Below are 20,985 nucleotides of genomic sequence, written 5' to 3' on the forward strand. Positions count from 1 at the left end.
GTAAAAGAGCTAAGTTTATCATGGGGCTAATTAGAAAAGCAAACAGATAGTGAAAAGCCTTTTGAACCTGTATTATTCTGAGTCTAATACATAGAGCTTTTGGAAGGTAGTATTCACACTTAACTCAAAACCACTGCTTATTAATTTGAGATGAATTCAGTATGGTGGTGAACAGGAATAATGTAACAAAACCCTTTAAAAGTTTTCCATATTCATCTTCTCATCCATTGCTTTTTAGGCAGGCAACATACCGGGACGGTATTTAAATTAACGCAAAATGGTAAAAATGGCATTTCTTCACTTACAAGTCTCAATGTGTTTAGCAGCATACAGCGTAAGAGCCATCATTGATGAGGATGCCTTCATTGCATGAGCTAATGTAAATCAAGTTTCCTAACCTCTAGATGAGTCCCTTTCACTAGCTCCACTGAAACCACGTTGATTCCCAGTATCTTGCCAAAAGCTCAGACTGGCACTGCCTGCAGTGACCCCAGCTGATCCCCCTGGCAGGCTGCCTGGCCTGGTAACTGGGGCTGGCAGAGCCTTTGGGATATGTCACAACCCAGGTGTACAACGTAATAGATGGTCTCCCATGGGGTAAGGCTTCTCCAGGGCGGCACAACCTGCGGTGAGCGAGCCTCCCCTTTGCCTATCCAGCACCGGTGGGAAGGCACTGGATCACCCAGCCACTGCTCTCTGCCACTGGGAGCACGCTGGAACACCCAAGACCAGGTCAGAGCCCCCCTCCTGTCACAGATTGATACAAAGCTATGTGGAGGACTGTGTGACTGGAAAAGCATTTGACTGAGGAGACACACCAGTTGATATTTTACTCTATTTCTTTTCCAAGCCTTACTTTTGGCAGAGCAGTCCTGTATCTGATACACACCATCAGCAGTGGTGATCTTGCCAAAAGGGTAATAAAATCCAAGATTATCTTTAAAGAAATGAAATGCTCAAAGATTGCAGCTGGAAGGTGAACACTTGGGATGATTTTTAACTCCAGTGCAGCATCACCTCTGCTCTCCAGCACTGCGTGTACCAGCCAATGCCACTGCACTCGGGAAGACAGAAGCACTATTTAGGCAGCAGCTAAATGCTACGAACTACCAAAGCGACCCTCCCTCTCCTCCCCTACCTCTAGAAAACCGACTTGCATTTACAACGACAGTGTGCAGGCGTGGTTACGTACAACTCCCAGTGCAGGCTGGCACACAGAGCAACAGTTCTTGCATTCAAATCAGGTATTCCATCATGTATTTCTCATACATCTTTTCCAGTTTTGTCTGAAAGGATGAGTGACTTTGTAATGTGGTTTGAAAGAGTTAAAAGTTGATTTTAACAAAACACAGAGGAGGGGAAAACGCAGACCGTAAAGCAGAACGCAATTCCGAGCACTTCAAAACGAACACAAAGGTTTAACCACAACCTATTTGGGCTTTCCCCCAAGAAAGGAAGGGCTGAAGGAAAAAGATGATGCGTTTTCATTTTTTTGGATCTTTTTTATTCAAAAGTTTTCAAAGAAATAAAACAGAAAAAAGCTAACAATCTAATCAAATTTACAGTTCAAAAATGTCTTTTGGCGTTTAACAACAAGTCCTAGGAAACAAAACTACAGAGTTATCTTGAACCGGACAAATAAGTTACCACTGGCAAGTTTGTGGCACTAGTAAAACAAAAATAAAAAATTAACTCTCTTGATCATATAGATATCTCTATGAAAATCTTTTTTTTTTTTTCAATCTGTACAAAAGGTCTTTCTTCATAAATTAATTTTTTATAATTTAATGGCTGTCTACTATGTGATGTTTAAGTAACTGATTATTTCTTTATGTACAGAGGTTAAATTTCCCAAATCTTACCCAGACAATGAGTATGGCACTTAGTTCAGACATTTCTGGCAGCAGCGCTTCCCTCCCTCTAACACAGCTATCATACTGCAGTTTCAATTAACGCAAAAATATCAAGTAGTGAGAGATCCAGGTTTGGAAAGTTACCAGATACAGGCAAGGTGCTGCAGGAAGTCTGGACTTTGACAAAGCAGTAATATTCCAGGGAGCATAGAACCAATAATACCACAACTTTTTAAAAAAGAAAAAACAAAAAACACATCTCTTATGACTATGTATTTCACTAGAATCTACACTTCTCAGAGCAGCAATTTACTTTTGAAACTATGAAATGTCACCGACATCTATACTCCAATACTCACACAAAATTTAAAAACTAAAAAATACTTGAAAGAAACAACTGCTTAGCCCTAGCTCCCGAGCTAGGATGATTTGGTCTGTGGAAACAGGGAGGGCCAGCAACCTGTCCCAATACAAAAGGAAATAAACTTTGAGGTAGATAACTGATCATATACAGCTGACCAGAGAAGTACACAGTTTTGGAAGACAACTTAATTCATCATTCGATTTAAAACATATGCAATTGTAATAACGAGCTTTAGTAGCAGTGAATTATCTAATATGTGAAGTACAAATAACTCTGTATTTATGAATCAGGAATTTCATAGTTTCAAAATCGGTTTTCTTTACACTTAACACTTGTAGTGATGATGTAAAGTGTGGCACTGCTTGGATCCAAGTCTTCCTTCATGCTTTTGTGTCCATACATCAATTAAAATTATAAAACCTAAATGCAAATGTACAAAAAAGGCACATTCTCCTAACCGCAAACTGGTCCGGCAAAAATAAAGAGTACAGAAGACGTAATGCTGAGACAAATCAGAATTATTGGTTACTGGCTCTTTGTTCTTTGGTAAAGTTACCTTTTAAAAGTGCCAAGTCTTTTTATTTTTATTTACCTACTATAGAGAGCTAGTACCCAATCAATTATGCTTCCACTTACATCTCAGCGTATGTTTGAAAACGAGTCCTTTAGCTTTTGCCATTTTGCTGTAATAGCAACTTTTCTGTTTGCTAAGTCTCCGCACAATCCTCATCCTAAAGCACTATCATTAGTATAAAGGAAGGACAAAAACATTCGGTGATATCCCCACCCCAATCTCCCCACTCTACCTATGCTAAAACTAGAACATCGAGTTAGTTTCTGAAAAAAAAAGGCAAAAAAAGATTTTACATTGCATCATACAGCAGAGTTCCTAAATCATTCGAACTACCAGAGGGAACTATTGGCATATGGCCTTACAAACAATTTATCCTATTAAAATTTCCCCAGTCAGAAAATGTGTTTCACACAAAACATTTTTTTCCCCCTCTTGCATTTCACTACCTTACATGTTATGTGAAAAATCATTAAAAACACTTACTACACATTAAAAAAGCCAAATTTTCAGCAATTTTTATTGACTACCTTTAAAAGCCCTATGCTGCTGTTTTACAAGGCATAATAGACCAGCTCATTTGGTCAAAAGCGTTCTACACCATTAGTTTGGACTACTTACTGAAACAGCTACAGCATCGAAAGATTTAAGGCAAATTGGAATTTATAGAAAAAGGATAGGACACTTCACACTACATTAAAAGAAAAACAGAAAGCTAAAAGACCAGACACTATAACTGCAACACTGCACTAAAGCAACATTCACACACTGCAAGCACAGAACATCATCGTAGATGTTTTACTATTTTAAACTTCAGAAAACCCATGTCATACAATTAAAAAAAAAAGAAAAAAATAAACAAACAAAATAAAAATAAACCAGAACACAAATTCTGTCATGCACGTGAATAAGTCTTCGTGGTCAACTGTGCATACCCAGAAATTCGAATTTTTTTTTTTTTTTGCGTCATAACACTTGATAAAATTTTTTTTTTTTACTAAAATAAACCTGTTCATGGGAACAGCTACTAGATGAATTTAAGGTTTTTCTTATGCACCTTATAGAACTTATAGCAAAAATAGTTTTAGTTGATTTCATTATAAATAACATTTTCAAGAACCTGTGCAAAACTGTCAATAATTCCTAAAGCACAATTGATCAGTAAAATCCATGATTGTTTCAGCCTTTGCACCCTTCTTCAGGCCAGGTCAACACTGGACATCTGTAACACAGAAAGGTCAGAGCTAGAGCAGCATTACAATTGCATGGGGTTTTTTCTAATGTGGCTGTCCGTAATACTACATCACTTCCTATTCAGGCAGCTGTGAGAAGACTTAAGCTAATCCACATACAAAATTGAGAAGCAACAGAGGGGCACTAGAGGTGCTCGGCCCTTCCTAGGTAAGGCTCTCGGCCAGGACACAGCCCGTATTTTACTTTTCCCCTCTATTTCTGATATGTGTTCAGCAGAGCTCCCCCTGGGGAACTGTGAGACTGCATTCAAAGCTATTTCCTTCGTTGTTGTTCTGTTACTGTTCCAAACAGAAGTGGTTGAGTGTGTGAGCTCACTCCTGCGGCACCTCCAAGGCTTTTGATCTCTGGACAAGGAACACAACTTTCTCTCAGTGCAGCCTCACGGAGCCGATGTACAAGTGACAACAGCCAACGTACAGACAGCTGCTGTGGCTCCATGATGGTTAATACTTAACAGCAATTGAGGGCTCATTAAATTTGAAGGAAGACTTCGCAATTTACTATATTGGCTTGGATTGCCATATGGGTTTAAACAAACACTCAGCTAATGAAAAGAAAGTTTAGACAATATTTGAATTTCTCTAGGCAAGGCAGTCTGGTATTTTAAGGTTCGTATATTTAGAGATGTTTATATAATTATAACAGGGTTTTTTCAAGGGTCTTTGACTATTTTCACATAGTAGCAACTTTTTTAGAAGAAGCTATAAAGTTATAAATGTAGCCATTAAAGGAAAGATGCTGTGTGTTTCTGATTGACTGCATCCACTTGTGCAAATGTCCTAGTTGTCATTTACCCCTTATTTATGGCAATACGTATACTGCCTTTTAATAGGACATTCCCAAAAGTGCTGCATGTGCATTCAGAAAGAAGTTTCAACTTTACAATAGTAACAAAGCCACGACAATGAAGAGACCACCCTGTATTTAGGGCAAGAAATAACTGTCAATTCCCTGCCCTTCACCTGTCTGAAAATGACAAGTACCAACATGTTCCAGGGACAGAAATACCAAATGCCATACTCCGAAGCTGAAATCAGCTGAGTAATATTAACTTTCCCCATGTGCCCACTGCCATGGCCATTGCTGACAGATTTCACTGGCTCCTATTGCATATAAATACAGGTAACGGTACTTCTTGGAAGAATAAAATCCGTGGAGGATTGGCTTACAGCAAATGCACAGGGTTGCTCACAGGGCTTGGTATTCTACACAGAGTCATTGTTATAAAATGCGTCTCACATGGCAACACATCTCATCCTTTCGGGAGGATAAACGCCGCTCCTCCTGCCTGGCTCCAGCCTACGGGAAAGATACCGACAGGCTGGGAGAGCGAGGCAGGGTGGGGAGATGACACGGGATCACGCTTCACCAGCTACCACAGATCTCTATTGGTAAGGCGGTTTTACATGCCCACAGGGAAGACTTCAGGCAAAACAAATAATTCCTTGAAAAGTGGTTAACACCAGCCAATAGCCTTGGCACAGGAAACATGCAGGAGCCATGATTTTAACACTAGGATATGGATAATGAGAAGAGCCTGTGGCTTTGCCTCCTCCTTGCCCTGGATGCAAATCAAGGCTGTGGGCTCTCTCTAGAAGCTGGCATTCGGCCAGACTACAATAATAAACACAGGTCATATGTTGCGCTATGCAGACTGTGCCATCTGTTGAATGTGCAAAGTTTCCCCATTGGTTTGTTTCTATCTTTACATTTTTTAACATATAAGAAGTTGTTCTGCCAATAATGGGGATGAGAGCAGCGTTGTCAAATAACACAGCTAACCTCCAAAATCAAAGGTAATGGCAAATTGTGTGTACTGCTAGATCTATACATTTTAGGAGAACACCACACAATTAGAAGCTCCTCACACATAACTGATTATGATTTTTGAGTATATAATAAATGTTGTGAGAGCTGTAGAAAATCCCTTCTAGGATGGCCTCAAGCACAATATTGTAGCTGAACAGAATTTCTCAGTATGCGATCTTAAAAACCTTGAATTAAAAAACCATGTAGTCGAGTTGCCTGGTTTACAAAGAGCTTTGAAAAAGATGAGTTACAGAACAACTAAATTCCAGAATTTGGAAACATAGAGGATTGAGGAAGGGATGGTTGGGGCAAACAGTATTTTCATGATGGCAATCAACAGAAAGCAAACATTTTGCATTGGAGGAGTTTACTTAAAACTAATGATTGGTCATTAAAGAAAGGCCATGCAAGCAAAATCAGGAGGAGACCTGGAGTAGGAAAGTAAAACAACTCTGGCATTAGAGCTAAGCTACGTTGTGGTTTAAAAATTAACTGACAAAATTCTGGACGAAATGGCTTTTTCCTAGAATAAAGGATGAGTAGGGAAGCCTTCAAGAGAAAGGGCCAGCCAGGATTTCTACCAGACCACCCCCCTGCCTGTGGTCTGTGAGTCAGTCACAAAGCTGCTTCCAAACCTTACATGTACCATAAAACTAGAGGGTGGTATTAGACGTGTAAATACAGCTCCTGTTAGCATTGTGATTCTAGTATTTTTGCACTAATTGATTGTTATTGCTGTAAACAGCATACTGCCAAGATGAACAAATTAAAATAGAACGTAATCCAGTTCTGCTATAGAGAAGTCATTAAAACGTGATTACTCATAATTCATTAACTCACTTCTGGAACCTGTGCTTCCTTTCCTGGCTTCTAACTCTGGCCAAGTTCAAATTAACTTCACTGCCTGTCCCCAGATATTATCAGTGTTATTTATATGAGATTAAAAAAAAAATTCAATACAGTACTGTAAATTATGAAACAAAATATATTTGAATTCACATCTTTCCTGTGACAGGATGAGCCCCTACCTCACAGTTACTTATTTTGCTGATATGTATACGGAGAATGGTCACTGGACGTCTCTACTGTAACCTGCTGTTGACCACTGGCTTCCTGCAAATAAAAGGGAAGACAAGACGTGAGACACAAAATCAGGCAGCATTATCTGCAATCTGCATTTTGATGTGACTCAGGCAATTTAACAGTCTTCAAATCTGAAGTCTTCCCAACTTTTCTCAAGTAGGGCATTCAAAATTTGAGGTGTTAGCTTTGCACTGATTTACATTTCAGCAAATAGAAAAATAAAACAATCATCCAAACGTATTTCTCCAGCTGCTTTGATGATAATTAAAAAAAACCCCAAACCTTTGATATTATAGAAATAAATACATAAAGGGAGCAAATAACTGCTACTCTATTTTCTATCTGCAAATTCAAAAGAGCATTCTGCCGCCCTTCTTTTAAGGGGCAGCAAGAAGAATGAGATCTACTTACCACATGTTCTAACAGCGTGGCTTTGAGTACCATGGTGTGATTGACACAAGGCAACACAAAGAATCGTAGCTGGGACTTTGCACCCAGACCCCAGAAGCCAGGGAATTCATTCAGCTGACAGTGCTCTGGCAAGCAGTGCAACCAGCTCATTACCAAAAGTCTTTCTCCGACCCACATGGGCAGATGCATAAACTGAACCAAACAAGTTCTGGAGTTTCTAGACAGACAGACTTTGAAATGACGTGGTTTTTCTCACAGGCTCTAGAAAGGACTGTCTAGCCCTCCTCCAGAACACAAGAGCTGCAGCATACCTTGTCTAGCTCCATCTTTGACCTATCAAAGGATGTATGGTAAGTCAAAACAGCAGACAAACTATTGCCTACCATTTAGTTACACTCTTCAGCTGCACTTGCAGAGGGGTTTATTAGGCAAATACGTATGGTATCCTGAGATGCCAGGGTAAAACTGAGATTCTTCGCAAAAGTTACAATCATGGTCTGTTGGCAGAGAAGTCTGCTCACAGGAAAACTAAATAAAAGATCAAAACTACAATGTATCCCCTGGCTTGTTCCTATTGTCAGTTAGGTTTCACAAAACACAGAGTTCGTCTGAGCTATGCTCACACACAAGACTGCTCCAAGGACACTACTGCTACAAGTACAGGCCATTCTTTGTTATAATGCTAGTTATATTAGTTGAGAATAATGACACTTCAAAGCTTTAATACACATTGTATTCACAGTACATTCACAGTTACAATATTAGCCTTTAAACAGTAGTTTTCCTAGCAAAAAGATTTCCAATGTTATATTCATGTTTCTTATCTCTGGTCTTTTATAAAAATATACTGACCTCAACAGGAACCGCTGTTGTCTGGACATGTGTGTATTGGGGTATGTAGGCTCCTTGCATAGCTGTTGTGGCTGGCATGTACTAGAAAGACAGAGAGTCCATTAAGTTGAATTAAAGCCCATATTCAAAATACCTATCATGATATTGTTTAATAGATATTGACTGTTTCCCTAAAGCAATGTGTACATGAGAGAAAGACTTTTCTGATTGAAATCAAAAGGCTTTTTTTAGTAAAGTGAGATACCTGTTTTGAGAAAACACAAATTTAGGCTTCAAAGACTATGTAAAGGACTTTTCCTTCTCTCATCACCATCTAATCATCATCTTTTCTTTTTTGCTAATTCTATCTATCACAAAATAAGAGTTTTTCAGTTCTGAAGCCAGCCTGCACCTCTTCTTTGACTTAGTTTCTGTTCCACGCTTTGTATTACTTTCTGCAACTCTGATCTCTTGAAAAGTAAAAACAACTATTTTTTCTTTTTCGATACAACTCTGGAGTTAACTCCCGGGCTCCTTTCATTTGCTTTGATCCATTTTTATTTACTCATTTCCAATTTCTGATCATCTGATAGACTGAATAAAACCTGCTGCACATGATTTAAAAACTGAGACAGTTCTTAATATTTTATTGGATGAGACTACTTAAACAATTACTTTTTTCCTACATGCAAGCTGCACATGCATACTGTGATGTACACACAGTGCTTTCTACTTGTGTAAGTTCAATTTTGTATTAAATGGCTACATACTGTTCCAGTACTGCCTAATGAAAGATGACTCATCTGCTGTGTCAGGGGGCTTATCATCGATGCAGGCTGTAGTGACATGGTGTGGTCCATGGAGGGAGTCAGTACAGCACCCTATTAAAACAGAGAAAGAAATGGTTGTGGCAATGCTCAGATTTTAATTACATTTTTGATCTGAGAGTCTAAGCATGGGCTGTCCTTCTGAGGGAAGCTATGACAAGAACGCTCCTTAATCCCAAGCACTGACCGAGGACCCAGGTCCGGAGCACTCTGAATATTCTGCTTGAGCAGACACATTTTGCAAAGTTTGGTAATGGGTTAAGAACTGCACTGACTTCCTACTGAACAATGTGCTTGAGACACCTGCTGAAAACACTTTGTAGACGATGAGTTTAACCAGATGCTAACTTTAAAGCAAAAATCTGCACACGTTACCAGGTATAAATTCACTTAGCTTAAGCTCTGGAATTTCAAGCTTAAGGAAAAAACTTCTGTGTCAGCTTTAGGAATGGAGGCTTTGGAAGAACATTTGTGGCAGGAGCATGCAATGTTCACACACAAGACAGCTGCCTTACTTAAGGGCTGGTTTCATCAGCACACACATTTTAGAAAAGTGGGTTAGCAATGCTGATTCTCTGTCTAAATACTAAATACTGTGATGACCTTTCTATCACCATTTTGTTAACTTCATAAATGTATATGTTGAATTCTTAAACACTTCAGATTTCTAAATATGGAGGGCACAATCATAAGGTTTTCAGAGTTATCTGAAATGGAGGGATATCAACAAATTTCATGTTACCAATCATGTTCTACAAAAGCACATTTCCAAATACTTTGTATGACTTAGGCTTGCAAAAGTGTTGATTAAAATTGATAGAGGCTCAAAACTAACAGAAATAATTGCAGTGTACTGAAAGCCAGTATTTTGAATCAATAATGAATCCTTAAAAAGAAAAAAACATGTACAGAGCATAGTTGGAAAAACAACCGTGTGATCAGTGTAGATGAAATGAGTCACAGGCACAACAAACACTGAAAGAATTTCCTGTCTGTAGACTGCAGGCTTCTCTGCAAAGCAAATGAGCAAGACAGCACCAGTACTTGCACAGGCCAAAACTGAACTTACGTCAGGAATCTAAATCTTTATTTTCTACTGTGAAATCTCATCTTGTATACCTGTGAAACTAATACACCTCATAGCATTATATCATATTAACTTGTGTCTTTCACAGCATGATTTGCAAGACTTTTAAAAATGAGAATCTATGTTGACAGAGAGAAAAGTTAAAACCTGTTGTGTGTGCATGCACGTTTAACATCAAAAACCACAAATACAACAACAATTAAGTTTGTGAGAGGTTGTTCTGGTTCAGTATCACTCTCTCTGCATGCATAAGAAGAAAATGTTCTGCCAAGAAGATTTACATTGTGTAATCTGCATGGAGGTTAATTTAAGTCAAGACAACATCCTTTCCCTATCTTACAGGAGTGTATAAATTAAAGTGCCTGTTATTATTTGTAATGCTCATCTCAAGAAACCTAGCAAGTCTCAGATATAATGGTACTTAATTGGCAAGTGACATAGATAAGGAGCAAAATACCATGGGATAGTATAGATTAGAATGCCCGACAGTCTGGTACAGATGCCACAGCCAAAAATGCAGGGAGAGCAGCATTACTCATGAGTGGTGAAGCCAGAACAAGCTGTGCAGGTTCTCTCAAGTAAGTGCCTGTAATGTCATTTATATCAGTACATCCAGCTGTCTTTCACAAATTATCCAGTCTGAACCATTCTAGATCCATTCTAAAACCTTGGGTCTTCAATTCCAGCTCCTGATAGGTAAACAGTATGTAAAACATTGCTATTTGCAAAGCGCTTTTCATTTAAATAAAAAAAGTTTCCTCAGGATGCTGACTCGGTAACTCTAATTGTCCTCATCACCTTGCTACCCCTTGAAGGGAGCTTTCTTTTTCTTCCCTAATAAAATGAGGCCCCAATTCAGATTACTATCTTTGTTTCTTCACTTGATCCACGATTTAATCATGGTGTAATTGACAACGCTTTGGAAGCAATTGGGTGGGAATTGACCTATTTCCTGTTGTTTAAACTATGTAAAGTGTTTATACAATCAGTAATACAACAACAGAGAAGCATAAAAACTTACTGGGTGCTGCATTATATATGGTTGAGGCTGCATCCAAGAAGGACTCTGAACCTAGAACAAAATCAGTATTTTTGTTTTGGTCATTCTTCTCCTGAATACTCCAACTGAGACACAGTAATAATTTAATAAATTATGTTATCAAGTCCCCTCCCTTATTTTTTCACTTTTAATGCTATCAGTCACTCTGTGGAACAACACTGATTTCTATGAAAAGTGTATTTATTTTACCTGTAAATAAGAAAGAAGAGTTGGAGACAATATACCACATACACCTTTCAGAACTATGTTTTCAGTGCAGGTCTCCAGAACTTTATCAAGTACACTGAAAGGGTTCAAACAGATGTATGAGAGATTGCTGCTGGGTTGATAAAAAGGTGCTTTCTGTCTTTAAAATTCCTTTGGGGAAAAGTAATTGGGATCTCAGAAGGTATAGCATCACTTTCTTTCTAGTGTGATCAGAATAAATTATTGGATTTTCACAAGATAAAAAGAAAGTAGGAATTCTGCTGGAACCTTGTTCCAGGAACAAGGAGAAGATTTAGGAGAACTGATCTCCAAGGCATTGCAGTATGTTAACCCCAAAGCACGGGAAGAGGAGAAGGTTCTGATGAGAACTCCTGCTCTTCCAACCAGCATGTTTTCTCTCCAAAAACACTGACTACCCAAATACTTTAATTGAGGTAGGATGCCTTAACTTTGCTTGAAAAGGTAAATTAAAAGGATTAAAAGGTAAAGTAATAGGTTATACAGTTACCTTATCTAAACAGAGCTGGTTGCAACAGCTTTTTGAAAAAGTGTGCTCCAAGAAATATTAAAAGTGAGAATAGAAATGTTTCCTCTCCACCTCCCACAGGTTGTGTAGGTTAAGGCAGAATTCTGAGCTGCACCACACATGCAGAACTGACTTAACCACTGCTATCTGACATTTAAAGCCCCTTAAATGCCTATACCATCATTCCCAGAGTCCTGTGAAGAGAACAGGTAGACAGACAGCCTGGAAAAAAACCCAGGTGAGGTATTTTCTGCAAGATGGAAATATTTCTTCCCTCCTTCTGGTACTGACTTTCAAATCAGAGTAGTATTTTTTTTCTTTTCAGTCACAAAAAGAACAAACAGGAGTTCAAAAATGGAACAGATTTGAACCCTCCCTTTCCTCAGGCAAAAGCTTAATGGCAAAAATACTGGTACAGCTTGACTAAACTTTGGCTAATCTATTCACAATATGATAGTAACTGGCTTAGTACTGCCATTTCAGTATACAGGAGTTGCAGAAACAAACACTAGCCAAAACTTTATTAAATTTGTTTACGTTTAATAAGAATAAACCCAGGAACAGGTTATACCATGCCTCAAAGGAAGAAGAAATAAATCATGCTCTTGTGATATGTCCTGTTGTTTAGATGACAGAATGCTGCATGTTTCACACAGAATCACAGAATAGTAGGGGTTGGAAGGGACATCTGAAGATCATCATCCAACTCCCTCTTGCCAGGGCAGGATCACCCAGACCAGGTCACACAGGAACACATCCAGGAGGGTCTTGAATGTCTCCAGAGAAGGACACTCCACAACCTCTCTGGGCAGCCTGGTCCAGTGCTCTGTCACCCTCACAGTAAAGTTTTTCTTTATGTTTAAGTTGAACCTCCCGTGTTCCAGCTTGTGACCATTGCCCCTTGTCCTGTCGCAGGGCACAACCAAGAAGAGTCTGATCGCATCCTCCTGACACCCATCCTTTAGATATTTATAAACGTTCATGAGATTCAACCTCAGTCTCCTCCAGGCTAAACAACCCCAGCTCTCTCAGCTGTTCCTCATATGGGAGATGTTCCAGTTCCCTTATCATATTAGCGGCTGTACGCTGGACTCTCCCCAGTAGCTCCTTGTCCTTGAACTGGGGAGCCCAGCATTGGACACTCTATTCCAGATGTGGCCTCACCAAGGCAGAGTAGAGAGGGAGGATATCCCCCCATGACCTACTGGCCACACTCTCCTTAATGCACCCCAGTGCATTAAGTGTCAGCCACTCCTCTCAGCTTTGCATCATCAGCAAATGTGCTGAGGGTACAACTCTGTCCCATCGTCCAGGTCATTGATGAATATAATGAACAGAGCTGGACCCAGTACCAACCCCTGAGGAACATCACTAGACACGGGACTCCAACTAGACTGTGCCCCCTGACCACACTGACACTGTTTGGGTGAGAAGGGATCAGTAATGAAGATGTGACTAATGCTAAAATTGTGAAACTCTTCTGGCCAAGAACCTCCTTTCTCCCCAGTACAGAATACTAGAATTTAATTTTCAGTTCCTATTGCTGTGACACTTTGCATAATGATCTTAATAAATCCATCCACAATAATTTAAGCTCCATGCCATGAATACGGAAACATTTCTGGAAACATACAGCATTGTGGCCTGCCTATCTCAATAAACCCAGAAAAGCAATACAATATTTCTAAAGAAGTATGTTTCCATGCCAACTCTCAACTTTTACTTGGATTCTGAATGTCTGAGAGTCTTATATTGATAAATAACTTGTATTTTAATATAAGCACTGTCTGTCGAGAGCAAACACTGTGTTGCATAAGTCACCTCAAAAATTAATATAAAATTAATCCATCTACCCTTCACCCCAGAGTACACTGTTTTACCTCCTGCATAACGCTTTGCTCACACAAGGCGGCATTAGACCTCCAAACTAATATCAGACAAGTCCTCCTCATTCTTCTTGGAATTTCTGCAAGGGAACACTGACCACATGGCCCACAGTGCCTCTGTCAGCCTTCTATATTCATTTCCACCCATAGTAAGCTAAAACATTCAGCACATGTCTCCCACTAAAAAGTAAACAGCCTCTTCTCCTTCTCCTAACACACAGAGGTAAGAATTTTCCAAATGTAATTAGTTTTGGTTATTTATGACCTGAATCACTGATGTTTACTTTGTCTATCTACCAAACAGTAAAATGCCAAAACAGCTGATCATTTAGCTTACACTGGGATAACTGGCTTGCCTCAAGCAGCAATTACAGAGCATACATCTGAGACTGGCACACTAGCTGCATTAAACGCAAGTTGTCTGTAACCTGACATGTATGAGGCCCTAAAATGGAGCATTCCTAAGAGATTTATATCAAACACTGTTCTACATAATTTCTCAGCACGTTGAACTGTTTGTCAATATTCCTTAGTGGGAACTCAAGATGACACCTACCAAAATTGCTTTTCAGAAGCTTTAGACTCTGCTTTAAGAACAAAACAAATGTGATGATTCTTGTTTTAATTTATTGTTCAAAATAAAGTAACTTTTGGTTTAGAAACAGTTCTAGACTGTTAAATGCTTTACTCCTAATACAGAAACACTGAATTTGAATACTAATGGAATTCGAACTCTGAATTGTTTTCCAAATTTCCTTCTCTGATGTCAAGCAAGTCTCTGTACCATTCTTAGAACACCTATGTGACACCTTCTTGTTGGGCTTTTGTTTTTTTTCTTCACTGACACAACCTGGGAAAAAAGTTCCAAAAACATCAAGAAATGCTTTTGAAATAAAATTTAACTAAATCAAGAAGGTTTTAAATAAAGAATAATATATCTTTAAAATACTGACATAGAAAGAACCTGACCAGGAGAAAATGAAAAAACATACATGAAATGCAGAAGTGGCTATAAACACCTTAGCCATCAGCACAAGTTAGCAGCTTTGTTTTGCAAGATGCCATGGATATTACTAAATTGCTGTGCTACCTGAAACAAACACACTTTTTAAGATCATCATTTTCGTGCTGCACAGGCTGAAGAGGCCACTTCATTAAAATGAAGCATTATTGGAGAATTAATAAAAACAGATGTAGCAATTGATAAATAAACATAGGCTCCGATGAACCAGTTCAGCTACTAAGTTCTAAATACTAACCTGGTACGTGGAAACCGGAGAAGCAATATATGGCGTAATAGATGTCTGAGTGATCATTCTGTTTGCTGTAATACTGTAGGGTGACGGATAAAATCTAGAAAAATGCAGAAGTATTTATTAAGTGCCAGTTCTGTGCACCTTTCATAAAGCACACTTTTTTTTCCTCAGTGTGTCATTATTTAACATACCCATTTTGTAAAGCAGCTGTGGTTGGATCATACGTGAGTGTCATTCCAGCCTTCAAAAAAAGAAAAAAAAGTGAAAGAAAGAGTCGACAAAATTAATTTTGATTGTAAACTATTTCTCTCACTTTTCCTTTAGCTATATTCTTTTTATCAGAAAATTTGTATTGAAAGAGTTTATTACTATAAGATAGGGAAAGGTTAATTGAGAGAAGTTATTATAGAGCAAAGAGAGTCAGTGATACTGGCTGTGAATACAAGTTTCCAAGTTCCCAGCGTGAGGAACAAAATGCAATCTATGAAACACCTGCCTAGGAGAACACAGACGTGTTTAAAAGGCAGGGCATGAAGATGATTATGTCAGGGTGTTGCCTACAATACATGAACTGTAAGAACGAATGGGGGGTGCCGCTTTTCAGAAGACACATTTGAATTATTTTGTATCATGTAAAGGAGGTGTCTAGGCTTGCCAACCACAGTAACACCAAGAAACGATTATCACAAACATTAAAGATTAAAACAGCTGTGACTAAACAAAAAAAGTAACGCTGCACTACATTGGTGTACCGTTGTAACATATGAAAGTTGTGTACATTTCAATGCTGCAGAAATCAAAGGATTATTTACTACATGTAAATAAAGTTTTGTTTCAGGTAATTTTATAATATGAGAAGTATCTCAGGCATATTCCTGACCAAGTTGAAGGAGATTTTACTATTCACTTGAATGGGGCAGGATTTAAAGTGTTTCGCATTCTGCCTTTTTTCCTCTTAAGAAATATACAGCCAAGTGTTTTATAGAGTTGCAAACTGTCAGGTAAGAGTTGCTTGCACATTTTTAATATGCCAAAGAGCCAAGCCAAGAAGTCTCAATGCCTATCATTTTCATAAGTATTCAATATTGTACACCCACACTAAAGCTTGAAGGGAGGACTTACAAGTCTCACCTCGCCTTCTCTGTGCCATGCTCTTCCATTCTGTATGTATTTATTCTGATTCTGTCTCTTTTTCTGTCCTCCATCGGCAAACTTGCACAACAAAGGTTCTGCAGGAACTGAGAAGAGAGAAGGAACGTTAGTTGAAGTAGCGTTCATACACAAGTGTTCAGTGCTCCAAATGAGGTATGGTTTTTAAGTTATATTCCCAGTAAGACAGTTAAATAACAGGGACTCATACTACAGCATAAACAACTGTTCTGCATAGCACAAAGACAGCTGCTGCATAGAAACAGAGCAGCTGGAAAGCCTTGTATCCTTGGTTTTTAAACTACTGCTCTAAAACCATGAAAGAAACATGGTGTGTATACTGTGAGTATGTGTCTGTTGGTCTGGGGATGAACGAGAACTGTCATCTGGATTCTGAGCTTTGTCTTTGAGGAAGTACATCTAAGGAGGCTGGAGGATAAATCTTGCCAAGGGCCTTTAATGTATTACCCCCACCCCTGGGAGGTTTCAGTAATGTCCCAAAACTGGAACTGCTCTACTCATCCAGAAGAGCTGGCACAGTACCTCCACTGCCTCCAACTGCCAGGTGGAGTCAGCACCTTTATCTCCTGTCACATTGCACTCAAATAACGCCTCAACTGCCCATTCCCTTTTCATCTGTGCTCTATAAAAAGCACACAATGCCACCACAAATTCTTCAAGATTTTTCTTTTATCTTGGTGGGGTTTTTTTGCATACAGTCATTAAATGGTATTGCTATACCTTTTTTTTTAAAATAACATAATCCTGACTATTACTTCCATTTTTTAATGTCAAAATTGAAGCAATGACAAGTCTGCATAGTACTCTCTCTCTGTTACTAGCTTAAACCACAGTAGTTTCTAAGTACCTACGGCTGAAGCACAGCTCTGCTACATCACACCACACCCTCCCTAATCACAGGGTGGAAGCGCTGTTACGACTTGGACGTGAACGCTTCTCTGCCAGTAATTCCTGATCTATGAGCTGTCTAAGCTTTACCATGACACTCCTCCAGCCATTCTCTGTTTGGAAACACCTTCATGAGACATGACTGGATCTGAAAACATGCAAGTTTCCAAACAGAGTAAACACATGGGGTGGGAAGGCCACCTGCAAAAGAACAACCCCAAGAAAAATTTTAGCGTATCCGTATCATGCAAAAAAATCTATGAGTATAACCATGGCCAGGGCTGATGTGCTCGTCACTCTGTCTGCATTTACAAAAGATGAATGGCATTGAAAACCTCAGAGACTTACAACCTGGCAAAGAGCTTGACTTACAAAACTTTGGCACAAAACTAGCACTAATGGCCAAGTCATCCCTGGCTCTGGTTAACACACCTAAAACACTAGCTCTAGTTCGACCGGGAAAATATCCACTTCTTGCATGATACATCTTTTGGCAGCCTTCTCTATAAAAGATGGATGGACTAGGAGACAAACTGGTATACGGTTCCCTGTCCCATCTCCAATGTTGACCACACATCCATCAGAGACTTGTGCCTCTCCTACCCCGGCACTGTTATTCAGCAGTCAAATAACTTTAATATCAGAGAGTCAGACTTTAGTATTAAACATGACAACTGAATTAATTTAAAATGTATTATCTTACAGAGAATGGTAATTAAAACGCTGTAATCATAAAATAAATCATGGCAACGTTAGGCTAATGACACTGGTAAAAGTATTGGAGGCCTATGGAGAGTGGAGTAAATACACAGGGAAATAACAGAAACCCTAAACCAGGAGACAGAAACTGGAGATAATTGTCTTCAAATCTTGCATTTCTGAGGGGATTTTTTGCATTCCCAGAACTGAGTTTTGATCTGGGGTCTTCTATCATGAGAAGCAAATTCTGTCTCAGCGTATTTGAGGCAGAAAGGTACTATATCAATATGGTGATGGATAATTTGGTGTTACTTTATAAAAGCTAGATCCCAATAACCTTGGTCATATCACACACCACTTCAATCCACATACAGTTCTGTTGAAATAAGGGGAGTTAATCTCAGAAGGTTTAAATCAATATGGTAAGATTGTCAGGTTCTGGTCTGAAATTATTTTGACTCCGCTTTTATCCAGTGAGGAAGAAAAAATCCATTGCAAAGAGAGAGTTGAGATCCAAATACTGGAGTGAACTGCCTTAAATGAAAAAAGTTCTTCCCTAAGTTAAGCATCTACTTATAAATCATTTCAAACCATCTAGTATTGTGAGAAGCATGTGTGACTTCCAAAATACACACTACAAATTTCTGGGTGAAGTCAAAGAAACGAGCAGGACAACGGCTTATAAAGACATCAGAAAATACCTAAAGGTTTCTAGCCCTGTGATTCTGTATTACAGCACTCATGGGCAGTAAATACTTTATTTAAAGCTGCATTATGCTTTCATTCAAAATCCCCATAGTGAATTGTACAAGACTTTTCTGAAAGCATTATTTGTGCTTTCATTTCCCATCATTATCAAGATAAATATAGGTTTTTTTAAAAGTCAGAGTAAACCAGTCCAGATGTTTGAATATCTTCATAAAAATCTATTTTAAGAATAATTTTTTTTTTATCAGTGGGTAACTGAAAACAGCTGAATTTTAAATGATGAAACATCTTCTGTGGTGCACTGGAAACACTCTTTAAATTGACAAATTTAAAGAGGAATTAAAAATGGAACAAGAATTATCCACATGTATTGAATTTTGTATATATAATATCCAAAACCTGCAGCAATGAGAAAAAAAAATAAATAAAAGGTATTAATTTGTCATTTGCCAGAAGTTGGTGCTCCTTCTTACAGAACACAGATCTGGTCACGGGAATCCTTGCTCTTCTGACCTTTCAGCTTCTCTTGCTCTTTACTGCATGCATAAATGAAGCCAAATGCTATGAAAGCTCCAACTCCTACTAAAGAAAATGAAGCAGACCATCTATTTAATACTTCCAACTGCTGTGAGAAGGCTCTATAGCATTTGCCTTCCCTGATTCCAGTTGAAGATCTGAACTCTGATAGTGGGAACTGCTGCAATTGAAAGCCCAATTGCAATTTTTGGCTGCTCTTCCACACATGTGACCTGAGTACTACTGCATTCATTGCTTCAAGAACACAATGACTGATGGTCAACGGAGGGTCATGAGAAGGAGATAAACCTTCATGGGAGCCGAGTGTGATCGATTGATCCCTCTCACACCAAAGAATTAACATAGTCTTTAGTCTTTTCAAAATTAAATCTGAAATTTATTTCTTCAGCCTAACTTTCCTCATATTTTTCACAAATACGTAAGATATTCTCTCTCTTGCACATACATATATAATAGATATACATAAACAAAAAACTCCAACAAGCCCTACAGACCAGTTAAGCAACCTTTTTTGTGGTCCAGGAAGGAAGGGAGAGTCATTTTTATTGTTTAATTGTTGGGAAGTGTTCAGGCCCAGTGATGAAGGGGATCATTTATCATTTGGTGACTTGTCTGTATGTGCAACACAGAGTCACAGTATAAATATTCAGAGCTGCATTCACAGCTACGAGATAGCTGATGCAAACGGCTACAACCTACGGTGGATTTAAGCTTCTGCAGTTAAGACATCACGTTTAAAATGCCTACTCTACTGACACTTAATGAAAACGAACAGACACTTTCAATGGTTTGTAGATGTCTGCTGAGCTGCTGCCGTGGAGGCTTCTGTAACCGTGAGCTTTCAAGTTTGTATCCGTTAAGGCAGTTTTTCTGTCATGCAATGACACCTCTCCACCCAAGGAGGGGAATCAGGAAAAGGGAAGGAGAGCCATGAGTTGAAATGACAGCAGATTTAGTAAAATAGTAAGAATAAAATAATATTAACGCCAATAATAATATAAATTACACAAAGTTATACTCAGCCCATATAGTGGCTGCAATGGTCACAACGAATGGGGAACTAGATCTCGGAAGCAGAATGATGGGCAAAACCCCTCCAAGGACAGAGACCATCAAGGAAAGAGGGCCATCTTCAGCAAACTCCCCAATTTATAGTGAGCATGACATTCATCACAGAATCACAGAATATCAGGAGTTGGAAGGGACCTCGAAAGATCATCCAGTCCAACCCCTGCCAGAGCAGGATCACCAGACCAGGTCACACAGGAACGTGTCCAGGTGGGTTTTGAATGTCTCCAGAGAAAGAGACTCCACAACCTCTCTGGGCAGCCTGGTCCAGTGCTCTGTCACCCTCACAGTAAAAAAGTTTTTCCTCATGTTCAGGTTGAACCTCCTATGTTCCAGCTTGCTCCCATTGCCCTTTGTCCTGTCATTGGACATCGCAGAGCAGAGCCTGGCTCCTTCCTCCTGACACTCACCCTTTACAAATTTATAAACATGAATGAGGTCTCCCCTCAGTCTCCTCTGCTCCAAGCTAAAGAGACCCAGCTCCCTCAGCTGCTCCTCATAAGGGAGATGCTCCACTCCCTCCATCATCTTTGTGACTCTGCTGGACTCTTTCAAGCAGTTCCCTGTCCTTTATGGTACAGAATAATTCTGTTGCCCAGCTTGCGTCATCTGCCCCGGCTGTCGCTCCTCCCAGCTTCTGCACCTGGCTAACTCAAAACTGCTGAAGACCTTGATCACGATGGCAACCTGCGTACCAGGGCTGGCCACAAACTAAAACAAAGTGTCTTATTAACTTTATTTCCACTAAATCGAGTGCTGTAGTCTTCAAAAAAAAAGCTGCTTTCCTGAATAGCAAACTGATTCTGTGATTCTATCCCAGCAAAACCAGAACAGTGTGTTTTAACACCAGGTCAGAGTCTTAAAACTTGGCTGTGTAAAGTGCTGACCAT

General features: G+C 39.2%; 1 protein-coding gene across 2 annotated transcripts in view; it reads right to left on the minus strand.

Moving 5' to 3' along the window:
- Window positions 1-1,496: 1,496 nt before the first annotated feature.
- The window catches only part of RBMS1 (RNA binding motif, single stranded interacting protein 1), a 68,310-nt gene continuing 48,821 nt past the window's right edge, over window positions 1,497-20,985 (minus strand). The window contains exons 6-13 of one of the 2 annotated variants that reach the window (XM_010186418.1): window positions 16,148-16,263; window positions 15,217-15,266; window positions 15,029-15,122; window positions 11,112-11,162; window positions 8,947-9,057; window positions 8,198-8,278; window positions 6,880-6,964; window positions 1,497-4,010 (exon numbers count right to left, since the gene is read on the minus strand). In XM_010186418.1, the coding sequence (XP_010184720.1) occupies window positions 6,887-6,964; window positions 8,198-8,278; window positions 8,947-9,057; window positions 11,112-11,162; window positions 15,029-15,122; window positions 15,217-15,266; window positions 16,148-16,263 (581 nt within the window). In that variant the 3' untranslated portion in view covers window positions 1,497-4,010; window positions 6,880-6,886. The remainder of the gene's footprint in view (window positions 4,011-6,879; window positions 6,965-8,197; window positions 8,279-8,946; window positions 9,058-11,111; window positions 11,163-15,028; window positions 15,123-15,216; window positions 15,267-16,147; window positions 16,264-20,985) is intronic. The other variant, XM_010186410.1, reaches the window with a different exon arrangement.

The sequence above is a fragment of the Mesitornis unicolor genome, unplaced genomic scaffold, assembly GCF_000695765.1.
Source record: "Mesitornis unicolor isolate BGI_N332 unplaced genomic scaffold, ASM69576v1 scaffold20270, whole genome shotgun sequence".
NCBI classification, from domain to species: Eukaryota; Metazoa; Chordata; class Aves; order Mesitornithiformes; family Mesitornithidae; genus Mesitornis; species Mesitornis unicolor.